The sequence below is a fragment of the Aulonocara sp. 'chitande type north' Nkhata Bay genome, linkage group LG11 (genome assembly GCF_057382095.1).
Source record: "Aulonocara sp. 'chitande type north' Nkhata Bay isolate Kocher_YH1m ecotype deep benthic linkage group LG11, A_spYH_male_GT1.1, whole genome shotgun sequence".
NCBI lineage: Eukaryota > Metazoa > Chordata > Actinopteri > Cichliformes > Cichlidae > Aulonocara > Aulonocara sp. 'chitande type north' Nkhata Bay.
Genome location: NC_141354.1, coordinates 30785572 through 30799369, shown reverse-complemented (window position 1 = coordinate 30799369; position 13798 = coordinate 30785572). Strand labels below are relative to the sequence as shown.

General features: G+C 39.4%; 1 protein-coding gene across 1 annotated transcript in view; it reads right to left on the bottom strand.

The window, feature by feature from the left end:
- LOC147319433 (dynein axonemal heavy chain 11) overlaps positions 1–13798 on the bottom strand; it is a 40856-nt gene that overhangs the window by 18718 nt on the left and 8340 nt on the right. The window contains exons 17-53 of the mRNA XM_086312060.1: positions 13577–13746; positions 13275–13497; positions 13031–13147; positions 12864–12950; positions 12619–12777; positions 12311–12394; positions 12024–12182; positions 11802–11924; positions 11360–11482; positions 10628–10852; positions 10452–10543; positions 10246–10372; positions 9532–9684; positions 9204–9437; positions 8467–8598; positions 7624–7784; positions 7258–7414; positions 6993–7138; positions 6791–6907; positions 6562–6700; positions 6279–6371; positions 6001–6195; positions 5847–5924; positions 5615–5747; positions 5389–5516; positions 4982–5130; positions 4731–4881; positions 4499–4630; positions 3960–4133; positions 3157–3361; positions 2617–2782; positions 2291–2393; positions 1356–1595; positions 1116–1277; positions 819–1012; positions 539–701; positions 6–129 (exon numbers count right to left, since the gene is read on the bottom strand). Of these exons, the coding sequence (XP_086168186.1) occupies positions 6–129; positions 539–701; positions 819–1012; positions 1116–1277; positions 1356–1595; positions 2291–2393; positions 2617–2782; positions 3157–3361; positions 3960–4133; positions 4499–4630; positions 4731–4881; positions 4982–5130; positions 5389–5516; positions 5615–5747; positions 5847–5924; positions 6001–6195; positions 6279–6371; positions 6562–6700; positions 6791–6907; positions 6993–7138; positions 7258–7414; positions 7624–7784; positions 8467–8598; positions 9204–9437; positions 9532–9684; positions 10246–10372; positions 10452–10543; positions 10628–10852; positions 11360–11482; positions 11802–11924; positions 12024–12182; positions 12311–12394; positions 12619–12777; positions 12864–12950; positions 13031–13147; positions 13275–13497; positions 13577–13746 (5518 nt within the window). The remainder of the gene's footprint in view (positions 1–5; positions 130–538; positions 702–818; positions 1013–1115; positions 1278–1355; positions 1596–2290; positions 2394–2616; positions 2783–3156; positions 3362–3959; positions 4134–4498; positions 4631–4730; positions 4882–4981; positions 5131–5388; positions 5517–5614; positions 5748–5846; positions 5925–6000; positions 6196–6278; positions 6372–6561; positions 6701–6790; positions 6908–6992; positions 7139–7257; positions 7415–7623; positions 7785–8466; positions 8599–9203; positions 9438–9531; positions 9685–10245; positions 10373–10451; positions 10544–10627; positions 10853–11359; positions 11483–11801; positions 11925–12023; positions 12183–12310; positions 12395–12618; positions 12778–12863; positions 12951–13030; positions 13148–13274; positions 13498–13576; positions 13747–13798) is intronic.

The following is a 13798-nucleotide window of genomic DNA, read 5'->3' as shown; positions in this document are numbered from 1 at the left end:
CTGACCTGATGCCAGAAAGTCATTAATAATGACCAGAAACCGGTCATCGGATATTTGTGCGTCACTCAGGAGCAAAGCCACACGCTTGTTCTGCACTCCAGCCTTCAGGAACAAACCGGCCAAATCCATCTACACAAAAACCACACAGGCCATGAATGGATAATATTCATATTGAGTGGCATGAAGATCAAACTGTTCAATAAATTCATCAATTGGATATCTAAAATCCCATGATTAACACTTTGATTTTTTAAGAGGCTTTTAAATGATAAATTGATAGGCTTACCTCATCAATAATGTATTAAAATATTGCCCAGTGTCTTTTAATAGTATCTGACAATTATTTTATGCATCACTGGAGGATCTCAGCAAAACTGAATTATATCAATATGCTGCATTCGGCGAGAAGGAAAGCTCATCTGGGTATTCTTTAAAGGCACCTTGATTTAAAGAACGTTTTTTCCTCTACATTTTCATAACCTGTGAAAGTCAAACAGTGGTTCATGTTCTTGGCTCTAATCTGTCACCAAGTATTTACCTTGAAGTCCTGGACTGTGTAACCTTTACTCAGAATAATTTGGAAGACTTCCACAGAGGATAGGTAGGCAGCCAGACGAGTCAGGCTTTGCTTCCCACTGCCCCCGACTCCGACCAGTAAGCCATGACCTCTTGGAGTTTCCAAGATACGACTGATGTGGCAGCTGGCAATAACACATCTCTTCATTATAGTTCTAATTATATTTACATCATATTATTTTTCCAGTATGACATAGTTTTATTATAACTATGATATTTATATGGAAACCAGCTCCACTTACACATGTTGCATGGCATCTTCAAACAACACTAGGTTCATGGCTGGATGAATCTCATTGTAGCTTTCCAGGGCATCCGTGAGGATGGTGCTGAGTGCAGACCAGTCTGTGACAGGGGTATAGGAGGCTTTCTCACCCATCTGGGCAAAGTGGCAATAAAGGAGGGGCTGCTTTTTCACCTTTATATCCTCCAGTCCCTAGAAGAAAACAGGAAACAGGCATAGTAATAATAATGGGTAAAGTTTTTATGTGATGATGAAAAGCAGCAGTTTATTCTGTTTCTCAAAAGCTGCTTTGCACCTCAAAACATTCTTGCATAGTCTCCAACTGGAACTTCTGAAAAAGCTGCAGGTCCTTTAGATCTACCAGTCTGTCTGAGTATACTCTGCAGGACTCGTGGAGCCACAACTGTGCCAGGTCAGCGCTGTCTTTCACATTCTCAGGTCCAGAGAAGAGGATGCCCTTAATTTCACATATCATATTAATATTTTACTTTTAATACACAAGTCAAGTTGTATGAGTGTTTACTATGGGCAATACCTGAAAGACATTTGACAGATCTCGAAGATTAAACGTGTAGTGAAACTTGATGGCTGTGGGCAGAAAATTATGAACCATCTTGTGGTGAAGAGTTATGGCTGCCTGAATGACAGCTGCAGCACTACTCTGAACAAGGGGACTGAAGAGCTGCTGCTTCAGATGACTACACAGGATCTGACTGAAGATCGACCTCTGAGCATCACATGGAGGAAAGTTCACTGCAAACACAGAGAAATGCCTCTGTAGAGAGCAAAGGCACACAAAAATTGCAAAATGTGTTTAGTATATATGTGTATAGATAACATCTTGCTTAGAAATGGGCTCTGTTAAACACCAAACACTGTGACAAATGTATGAATGTAGAAGTAGCAATCATTCTTGACACATATTGTGTTTTCTTTGTAGTAGCAGTAGTATGTATTAAGTAGTGGTATGAAGTCCCACACCAATAAAATAGAACCCCCATAATATCTTCACAATATAAAGCACTGTTGAAATCGAGCTCTTATTTGAGTAAACAAACAAACTTTGTTACATACTTTTTTTAACATTTGTGATGTGGTGACAATGGGCTAATTTTACAGAATAAGTAAATAAAATTGCCATTGCTTAACAAAGTATAAAAGTAAGTAACAAATATAAAACACTGTATGTCAGAATAAAGTAAAAGGTGCAGATGTAATGTCCCCATATGAGCATGTAGGGTCTCAGGAGATTAAATTTATCAACATTTAAAATTAGGTTCAAAACAGTTTCTGAAGATTAGAAAGCAATGAAAAAAGCATGATAATGCAGGATTTGTGCATTATTGCACATCCACTTTAATTTAGATTAATTTAAACTACAACTCAAACCATCAGCACTGCTCTGCATAACTATATTTTTTGAAAAATAGATTATGTTGGTATATACAACAGTTTTACCTGCTATCATACCTGTAATCTGGGGTTGATAATGAAAGTCCCAGCAGTTGGATTCATACAGGCAACATATTGGGTATTATGTATTTCTTTCAGGGTCAGTTTCTGTCTGTCATAACTGCAGAGAGAAGGAAATTGAAGAAGGTTTCAATGGCTAATCAAAAAAAAAAAAAAAAACTGTCACGAGATTACAGCTGAAAAACAGGTACTGTTTGTTCATATTGTTTGCAAGTTTTTTTTATTCTTGCATATGCTGTTATGCTATGTCTGTCCGTGCTCCTTAGAGAAACAGAATCTCTGACTTGACTTGTTTTGGCTTGGTGTGTGCAGAGTCGTCTTACCAGTGCCCATAATCCAGATGTTGGCGTATAAGTGTGTGAGGCTGCACTGTGCCATAATTGTCCATAGCTGGCATGTTCATGTCATCTATAAAGTAGATCAGCCTTCTGTTGCCTACAGGGGAGTAGCTTCTGCCTGCTCTTTTCTCTAATGGTCGCTCTAAGATCGCTGCAACAGAAATAAACAAATGAACAGCAATAAAAACATTGACTGAACCAAATTTAACTAAGATTTTTAAAGATCAAAGATTTTTACTGGCAATTCACTACATGTATTGGACACACAGGATAATCGAAATACTGCTTCTCTCTCAACTTGGTGTAAATAAGAATTTAGAGTTAAGAAAGATAGAGGACATTCTAGGGAAAAATATAAAGTGACACCTACATACAACAGTGCAGTTTTGAGAGATATAAATAAAATAAATAAATAAAGCAGTGTGTGAGTCGTGCACGGACATTAACAGTCATTGCCAGTAGGTGGTGCTACAGTTCATTGCATGTGCTACTCTGTTCCACATGACAATCAAAAACGCCACTCACCCTGCAACATGAGGGAGGAGGTGTAGTAGTTCAAAGGTACTTTTGTGGTCATGTAACTTTCTGGCAGACAGTCTAACTTGTTCCTGACGAGTGCAGTCTTTCCCACTCCGGCATTCCCCACAAGCATCACTGGCTGTCTCCTCTCCAGCAACAAGTCCATGAAGTAGCGAAGACGCACGGTCTCTGCTGTGTGTACAAGAACAGCCTGCAATCATAGAAACAGCAGGAAGACACAGAACAGAAACACACATGCTTATTATGGCTTTCTTTGAGTGTGATTTATTGACAGACATGTGTTCAGTGAATTGTGCGTGATTTATAATTTCTTGTATTTCCCCTGAACGCCACAACTATTCTGTCATAATAGCATCATTTGCTCAGAACAAAACCCTACTAATTATGGCTCAGCAAGAGCCTTTGGAGCATTCACAGCTGTACACAGGAGCATAAAGAAAGACAAAAGAGCGTGGGTGATAGCTCAAGCCTTGTTGCTCATGCCTTCACCCCCACACAGTCTGGTATAGGGAGTACTGGATGGTAATCAGACACAGTGGCAAGCCTATCATCCATTCTAGCACCCCTGCCATAACCTCAGGATGTGACTTTACCCTCTCTTATTATGTTCACTGAGGCATACATACATTTTTAATATGACTGCATTGTTCATTTTTGGTTATTTTGCTGTAAGGAGGTTGCTTCTTTTGATTGTAAAGGTAATTATTTATAAAACCACTTTGAAAAGTTTCCCTTTCTCTCTTGAGGGATCTACTCTGAGTTCTAGCAGTTTATAGGTATGTTCTTACCTGTAATGGTGTACAAGTGTCCATGTCAAAGGGTGGCACGGTGTCACTCCAGGGCAAAAACCGCCTGGTTTGATGGTCAAGGTAATAGTCGAACACTGTTCCCTGTGCTGGCAGTTTTACAGTCTTCATCTCTTTGGTCCACCACTGACTGAACTCCGCTCGATAATCACAGAGCTTATGAAGCAATGAAGCATACAGTGTTATGGATTAATTCACATCATGTCATTTAGACAGTTAAGCTTATTCTTGAAAAAACTGTCCTGTTTACCTGACATTTTTAATGAATTATTTTATTTTACAATAATAGTGCTAGAAAAAGTAAATAAAAATAATCCTATGACTGAGTAAACCAACCAATAGTACTGTCTAACTGCACTTGATGTTTATTTCTGTGAAAATAAAATTAATTTCTGTTTGAAATATCACAGAATGAGAGACTTCTGAAGAGTATTTCACTGTCATGTCAAAGCTTATCTTTACAGCTGCTATAATGTACACAGCATGATGTAAAATTGACCTAAATCAAACTATATGAATACCTGATCTTGATACAAGGCCCCACCGAATGCCCAGATGCAGGCAAAGGTGAAATAGGTCTCATAGATTTCACGAGGGGATTCAAAAGGAACATTTTCTGGTGTCAGAAGGCAGTCGAGCAAAGTGCAGAGTGTCTGAATGAAAAGAAAGGCATATTATATTTCAGTTTTCTGCCAGTAGAGGTATACAAGGGAAGAAATAAATGCATTGCGCATGTTTCTGTGTCATATGCACCTGCACCATAGAGATCTCTGGAATGGAAGTGATTGTCTTGAAAGTGTTTTTCATCTGTTCTAGACAACGTGGAACGTATTTCTCAAACAGTATGGTGAGATGGGTTCTTTCAGTCTGCCGTTCTCTTTGGTCAATCCAGCTGGCAACGTACCTGAGCAGCAACCCAAATCCAGAAGATTACACAAAATTACCACAGAAAAGGTATCCGATATTAGATACTATGTGATTAATTTGAAGTCTGTGTAACTCACGGGTTCCAGCCCAGGTCCTGCTGGTTAACATAGAGGATACCTGCTCTGGACACAGTGGCAGGAGTCGCCATTCTTAGGTGACTGATTTCAAAAATCAGTCTCATAGATGAAGTAAGCGCCACACGTTCATTACTGGCTAGAGTCAGTACCTGAGAGACATTGTGAAACATTAATACTACGACATCTGAATGGCCAATATGATGGACAAGACTCTACCCAAATGATAAGAAAACACCCCCATATCTCATCAAGTATGACATGATTCATTGCTGTGGAAAAGAACCTCCAAGTACTCACACTTCAGGAGCTGATTGCTGAAGGAAGGGGAGAGAAACATCTTTTTCTATCTATACCACCTTGGTTGCTATGTGTCTACAATAGTGTATGAGTGAAAAGGAGGGAGGTACCTTGTTATCATCCATCACTGTGTTGAGTGATTCAATCCACATCGGATCAATGTCTCCATCCAACACAATCCACTTAGGTCCACTGTGGGAGATGTTTGCCTGCTCTCGCATCAGTGATGAAAGCAAACCTAGCAAACAGGAATTTGGGGTGCATAGAACAAGAGTGAGATTTGGTCTTTTTGTTGAGGTTTTGCTATCTTGTTTTTAATGCATTTTTTTTTTTTACCATCTTTCCATTCTCGAGTTGCAGGATGGATGAAGCCAAATAGCTCATTTCTGTCTATTGCTTTTGGGTTGAGGTCATTCCATACAGGCTTCCTTTTCAGGTTTACATAAGTTTTATGGAGAACTCTCAATATCTGTTAATAAAAATACCAGCACTTTACCATTCATATTTATGTTACAAATTCAGCTGAACATTTATTTAGACAGCAAGTGACACAGAAAAAAAATCTAACCTGACTTTTTCCAGTCCCTGCATTTCCAACAACAAAGACAGAGTGACGTACAGCCATGAGCTCCTCCAGCTGCACCACCTAACAAAAATAAAGGTGCTTAAAAGAGGGTTCTTTAATCCTTTTTAGAGTAGGTATGAACAGATTCATCTCAAACCTTGAGGATAAATGTCTCCTCTGGCTGCAGCCGAAGATTAAGTGTAGTCTTTCGAATGGCCTTTTCAAATTCTAGGTCTCTTTCTCGTTCTACTTCCATGTCTGGGAACAGGTCTCCCAGCAGTCCCATGAAGATAGGCACATCCTCTGTCACAATTTTAGACATGTTGAAGTCCCGCAGTGCACGCATCAACACCTTGGTATTAAAATGAGTATGAGATCAAATATCAGCGTGAGATATTAGATAAAATATGACATAAAATGCACATATCAGTTCACCTGATCCTCTACTCTTGTTTTGTCTCTTCTTCTCAATGCCCCTGCCAGAACCAGAACAGACTTGACAGCACGCAAACCCCAATCATAGTGGTCCTGATAAACAAAAAATAACAAAAGAAAATGAAAATGTGCATTCCCACGTTTACACTAACCATAAATCCAAACAAACTCCTAGTGCTTTGCTGTGCTCCTGAGGCAAATCTAGAAAGATTTATTACTGGTGCCCTCTGTTCTAATTCAACAATGTGAAATGTTACAGAGCTACTAAGTGTCTTACTCATACCTGCTTGGAGAGCAGTTCCTTGCAGAGAGTGTACAGAGTGATGAACTTCTTGGCTAAAAGCTTAGCATCACGGAAGCCTTCTGCCACGAGCATGATCTCACAAATGAGTTCAGTGTCTGGCACCACCATGGCACAAGGCCTACAGGAGGACAGACAAAGCACACGGTGAACTCTCTGCTGAAAAATGACATTTTATATATATTTAAAAAGGTGGGTGCATCATTCCCACCTGAAAAGAGACTTGAGGTTCTCAGGTAGCTCCGTCCTCCCTGCATAGCCAGGATTCATAGTTATGAAAATCCCAACCGAGTGTTTTAAAGCAATGTTCTTGTCGAGGAACAGGAACCTGTGAGGTGGCACACACTGTTAACTTATTTTTTAAGTAAAATTAACATGATGTAAACTTCATGTATTCTTCTTCAATTACCCACCTTTCCTTTTTAGATCGAATGGCGTCCTGAATGGTTTTAACCTGCACCGCTACAACCGACAGAACATCCACGGGGATACGATTGAATTCATCAAAGCAGCCCCATGCTCCAGTCTGTGCCAGACCCTTGTAAATATTTCCAATGGACTAAACATAAAAATAAGCATCACAGAAATTTTGCATTAAAATATATTTCTTTACTGAAACCTCTAAATGAAAACATAAACTGACCAATGGCAATAACTCTGATGTAGGGAATTTCGCACCTTGTAGTCCATCTGTTCAGAACAATTGAAGACGTATACCATGACACCCATGGCTCTGCCAAGATCCTTTGTGGTCTCAGTCTTCCCTGTTCCAGCAGGGCCTGACGGGGCCCCACTCATGTTCAGGTGGAGTGACTGAGTCAAGGTGATGTAACACCTACAATGTGAAAGGTGAACATAATTTTTTTTACACAATTAATGTTGTGTATTGTCTGCAAAGAGTAAAAGCAGATAAGCATAAGTAGAGAACACAGAGAAGAGTCAGAGAGGGAGGACATGCAGATGGTCTAAGTGACAGAAGAGGGTGAGATGGAGGCAGATAATCTCACTTAAGAGAGCAGCCAAAGGAAAAACAATAAGAGTCACCGGTCTGTCAGAGGAGTGATGACCAGACGTGGTGTATTTCCAAGATACTCATAAGAGTAAATGAACTGAGCATCACAGATGTTGATGTAGCAGTGGCGAAGCTGCTCACTCCAGTAATGTCGAAGCTGGGAAAGCCATGGGAAGGCCTGTGAGGTGGTGACCTGTAAACACACATGGCTCATATCAAATGTCATCAATGAAAAATGCCACACAAATACTGAGATGCTATGACTATTTTCTTTAAAAGAATTATACCTTTGAGTGTGCCACGTTACGATATCAGTTAGTCAAATTCCAACTCAAGCTGTTTTAAATTAATAAAAAAAGTAATTTGTACATTCGATAATTTTTAATCCTACAACTGTTTACAACTTGCATAGTTCCCATTTCTGTATAGCTGTATATCCCAGATTCTGTAAAGTTATTTATTTCATATTCTGTATAGTTTTTCATATTTATATCCTGTTCATATCCTGTACATAGCTTGTACTCACTACAGCCTGTACATACTTATAGTTATAGAATATTCACAACATACTTCATACCGTGTACATTATAACATACCATAATAGACCCATTTCTGTAATATACTCACATATCTATATTATTGCTAATATATATTGTAATATATCTATATCACTAAAGCACTTCTGGATGGATGCAAACTGCATTTCGTTGCCCTGTACCTGTGCATGTGCAATGACAATAAAGTTGAATTCTATTCTATTCTATTCTAATTTGTTCTGCACACATACAGTAAGAGTAAAGCTTGCCATAATACCAAAGTTAGCTCAATCAGACTAAAATGAGATGGCATGCAAGAAGTTATTCATTTGTTTTAACCTTTTTAGCAATGAGGCTGGCAACAATGTCTCTGGCATGGACATCAATGGTGCATACAGTCATGATCTTTTGCCTGTCTCCTGAGCTCAGCTCTCCAAGTAGCATGCCAATCAGCATGTTGAGTTGAGAAACCTATAGGTGGGAAACAACAACTTCAAAGCAAAGAGGAGAAGAGAGTAACACAATTTCACACAGGAGATCATTTCCCTCAAACTGATATTAACATTTCTTTTTTTCCTGTCACTTGCAGGTCATTTACCAGCATTACACGAATGTCTACTTTACATATGATCAAAAGCAGTCTAGTGTTCTTGTTTTTACTAAAAGATAATTGGAAATCATTTGTTCCTGTTCCTGTGTGACAGCAGATCCAATCAATGCAATGCCGTGGGTTGATGGGGGAGAGGGAGATTATTCAAACAGCAGCCAAGGACATGTTAACCTTTAATGGTACCGATGAAAGTGACAAGAGTGATAAAACAACTCTGATCAGAGTCGACGGTGAGGCTCCTGAAGCCCAAGTCAGGTCAGATCATATGCACAGTATATGCAGACACTATGTATAATACAGATCATTGAACACAGCATGTCGAGACATCAAATCGAAACTTTCTTTTCTTTGAAAATATCACATTAACCTTAAAAAACATTAATATATGACAAACACCTTTTAATGGCAAAACTATTTTGCCACTATTTAAAACTAAAGCCTTAAAATGTCAGTTAAGCTCCCATACCTGTTTTTTATTGTAGTCTTTTAGCGCCGACTCAAATCCTTCTTCCAGTCTTTTGAACACAAGTTCCATATCATTAGTCCACCAGATCTGTGATCCAGCGAGAGCAACTTGGGCAGGGAAATCGAGAATCCACTGCTCTCTGGGTCTGTCCTCGTACACGGACACAGCCTCGGATAGGTGACCCTTGACACATTCCTTCATAGACTCTTCGAGACGACTGAGCCATGCCTCAACCTAACGGGAAGTATTTTTTTTTAAACAAACGATTCAGCTACTTTGTGATGTGTGATCGATAATTTACATTCGCTGATGATGAATATGATCTTACCGGCCCGCGACACAAACATTCAGTCTGGAATGGCACAAATTCCCTCTCTTTGCTATACATGCCCACAGCAACTTTAGGATTACTCAGCTGCTCGTTTTTGCTGAACTCAAGATCGGTCAAGTTGTCAAAAATCTTTGAGAGATGGACGGTCACCTACAAAAGACAGTCAGTCGTATTTGCGCATGATGGACACATTAAGCACAGCAATTATTACGCAGGCTAGACACTAAAATAAAATAAAAGGATTTGGATGTTTCAACTCTAAACGGGTGCTCAAACACTTTTTACTACAAGCTACATTTGCCCATTTAGACACACATTCACCCTTCAAGTTTTTTTCTGTCATGCACACACTCTGATGGATGCATCAGGAGCAATTTGGGGTACAGTATCCTCCCCACAGAAACCTGAACATGTGAGGATCTGGAGACCAAAGCACAGACCTTCTGACTTGATGGGCAAACAACTAATTTTGTTAAAAAAATCCCTGCACAACAAACTCAAAAATAAACAACCTATCTTAGACCAAATGCATATGCATGCATAAGTACTATAAATGCACAGTGCACTCAAGCGTTTTGAAAGTCCCTATTGGACAGGCCTACACCCCAGGGACCTGTCCATAACGCCAACGCTGCCTTCTGATAATTGAATGACCTGCTCTATATCCTGAGCCACAGCTGCCCCAAAGAAGGGAAAGTTTACTGAATTTACTTCTCTGGGACGACTTCCTTTAGAGAGGATGTCCAACAAGTCTGCGGATGAAATAAAGTAGAATCGTGGAAATGCGAGTCTTTTTGTTTCCAGGTATTCAGTAAGAGCTTTTTCACATAATGCCAGCCTGTCGGAAAGATTGAATAGGATCAGTAGGCAGGAAACCTTCAAGCGTATAACACAAGTTTGATGAAAACAGCATGAACCTTTTTTGTAGATCCTCTAACTTCTCCAGTAGATGAGGTTTGTTAGTGGCCTCAATTACATTTTTAATGATGGCACTGCCCAACATTAGCTCCTGAAAGAACAAACATTCCCATTGTTACAAATGGTGACAAGAACATAATTTGCAGCTCTACACAAACTGTGTATACATGCAGACCTGAAATTCTGCATCTATTGCTTTGAATCTGTGTGTATCTGCAGGCAGTTGCTGGCAAATGTCATCACAGCCTTTGAAAATGCTTTCAAGGTAGGCCCATGTCCTTTGGACCTCCATCCAGACCATGAACACAGAGTCAGCCACCGTCAACTGTTTTTGTAGTTCCACTACCTGGTGCAGGAAGTGATCTGTGTGCTTATTCTGAAAGACACTCTGGAGCTGAACCTTGAGAATAAGGGAAAAGAAGAATAAGCATAAAGAATGTGCTCTAATGTAAAATTAAAGTGCAGCAGATAGAATCAAACCTATCCTAAAGAAAAAACATATTTTCAGAATTGGACACCATTACACGTATCAGCTGCATTTGTAAACATCTTCTACCTCATCAGCATGCCAAGCCAAGTCAAATTTAAATATTTAAACAAAGATGGAGGCACTAAAGTGTCAGGAGTTCTAATTGCTGGCTGTAACCCCCTCAACGCATCTGGTGTACATGTTCAAAGATCGCCACGGTGCAACAATGCCCTGTGTTGTCCAGAAGCTATAAATCTTGGGACTCAATAGGGACCTTTCTGCTCTCAGCCATGCTATTAGACACTCAAATGGGGAAGGCACGTCTGTGATCTCATCTCTATTCAGCACTTAACTATCAGAGATTCTCACAGACAGCTGATCTTGAGAACAAGCTCTTGTTCTTTTGTAAAATAACTTACAGTAACTTAAGACATCTACCTGATGATCCTCAAGAGTTTCAATGAGTTGTTCATCACATTTAAGCAGTGGCACAGAGGTCTGGTAATGCTCTTCATATGAAAACTCCATTGACATCCACGTCTGACTTATTTCTGTTACAACCTGAAATATAAACAGTGAATAGTGTTGATAGCAAATAGAAGTTTACCAATAAACTAACTTCACAAAAAGTGCTATTAGTACAGCTGCATGTCTTATTTATTTGTTTAGCACATCTCTTTAATGTGAAATTCTGTTTCTAATAACTTCCAAGGGGGGTAGGGACTAATAAGTGTATACTTCTGCATACTCCTTTTCAAACAAAAGAATGGAATGATATTTTGTAATGATTGTGAAGGCACATGTTTGAAATAAAAATGAACTGAACTGAACTGAATTGAAAATATGTCCAACATGTTTGTGTTCATAGCTGAAGAAAAACCTTCTCTATTGCCATCTCTTTGACTGCCTTTTCCACTATGTTGCGGACTTCATCTTCAAACAAATGGAGCTGTAAAACCAACAGGTCCTCCAAAGTGGTACTATCTGTCACAGTGAAATCCATCTATAAAAATAGTAAAAAAGTGTAACATGTTTATTAAGCAAAGCAAAATATACAACGAGATCTCCTACAAAAAGGCCTGTGCTTTATGAATTTATGCACCTGTGTTGTTCTAATTAGCTGGACCCAGTGACGCTCTCGTATTGCCGGGTTCTGCAGTTGACTCACAGCCTGCAGTGACGTCAACAAGTTCTTTACATAAAGGTCTAATCCAGAATACACATCCCACAAGCGAGCTTCTTTGTCAAGCTTTTGTATGTCCTACACAAACAGAAGGTAGGTAAACATAATTAGTTATTAGGGGCATCTGTTACAAACAGCAATGGCGCGTGACAGCAAGACAGCAGGAGAGATGAGCTGGTGTGATGTAGCACTGTTGGTGACCTTACCTTGGCAAGCCTCCTCAATTCTGCATCCATCTGGTCCACGTTTATCTGCCTCCATTTGGTCATTGTCCAGTTTTCCACACTGCTCTGTATAGATAAAGACACATGGAGAAGGGTCAGTGGGTTAAGGCTATTTAATAGGGACATTTAGAGGCTACAGGGTATTCAAAGTCTCAAAGAGGACAGCCAGGTCAAGTCATTTATGTATTGGGGTATTGTGGTAGGGTGATGAGACCTAGAGTTGTTTTTTTGTTTTTTCAATTTCCCCATGAAAAAAATGACATTTAAAAATCACTGATAAATCAACCTACTTGCACATATACAACAATGTCCCACAGTTCTTTGAGAATCGTAATCTCTCGCCTGCAGAGCTTGATGTCTCTGTAGTCAGAAATGGAAACATCAAGTAGACTGGCAGACTCTTGCAGCTCTGCTACTTCTCTCTCCATATCCCGGATTGCTTTTTCTGACTAGAAAACAAATGGCAGTTGTCATCCAAAAAGGTCAAATAAAATGCTGTTTTAATCCGATAGTCAAGCAATGATTAAAAACCTACTTTCTCAAGACTACTGTAAGGATTTACTGCCTTGTAACTGAAGGGTGCCATTGCTCTGAACATGTCTCTGAACTGGGTTTGTTTCACCTGAAAAAAATGTTCATGTTGCTTAACGTATGTTACAATAGTTTCTACACTGTACAATTTTAGTTTTCTCATATGATCACCTCAAAATCCATGCACTGTCTTCGTAAAACCATCACTTCTGTATTCTTCATGGGTGCCACCTCGTGCCTTACTCTTAGGGCCAGTTTTTTAGCCCCACTCCATTTCTCTGGAAGTTCCTGTTGACAAAACTACAGTTATCACTCGGAGCACGAAAGTACACATAATGAATATAGTAATCTGATTCTTTGTGGATAAATTACTGTTTATGATTACATTGCTGTAGTTGGCTCACTCTTTTCCTACCTCCATTTGCCAGTAGATATGGTCTGGTATGGTCACACCATATTGTTCCAGGAGGATCACTGTTTCTCTAAGAGGCTCAAACATCTTGTCTGTGGCATTCTGTCTGTCCTTTACAGCTAACAGGTGACTCATCACTTCCACAAAGCCATGGTTGTCATCTTTAGCTATAGGTTGTCTTAGCCCTTCAACAGTAGCTTGGATAAACTTCTGCAGCTCATCAAGACTGAGTGGGAAAAGTTAGAGTAAGAACAACTGATCCTACAAATTTGCCAGAACTTAAAATCTATGCCAATAAAATTTACCTGTGGGTGACATTGTTCAAGAGATGCTCTTTGAAGAGCCAGCTCCACCTTTTTAGTGTGTTAAGAAGGCTGACTTTAAAGTGCTTGATGTCCACCCGAAACCAACCATCAAAAACTCTGAAGTCTTCAAAGTGGGAAATTTCATCATGCAGATCCTCATAATAATCGATCTATAAAATTAAAACCACAACAGGCATTGAAATTAAAAATAAAAAACAAAAA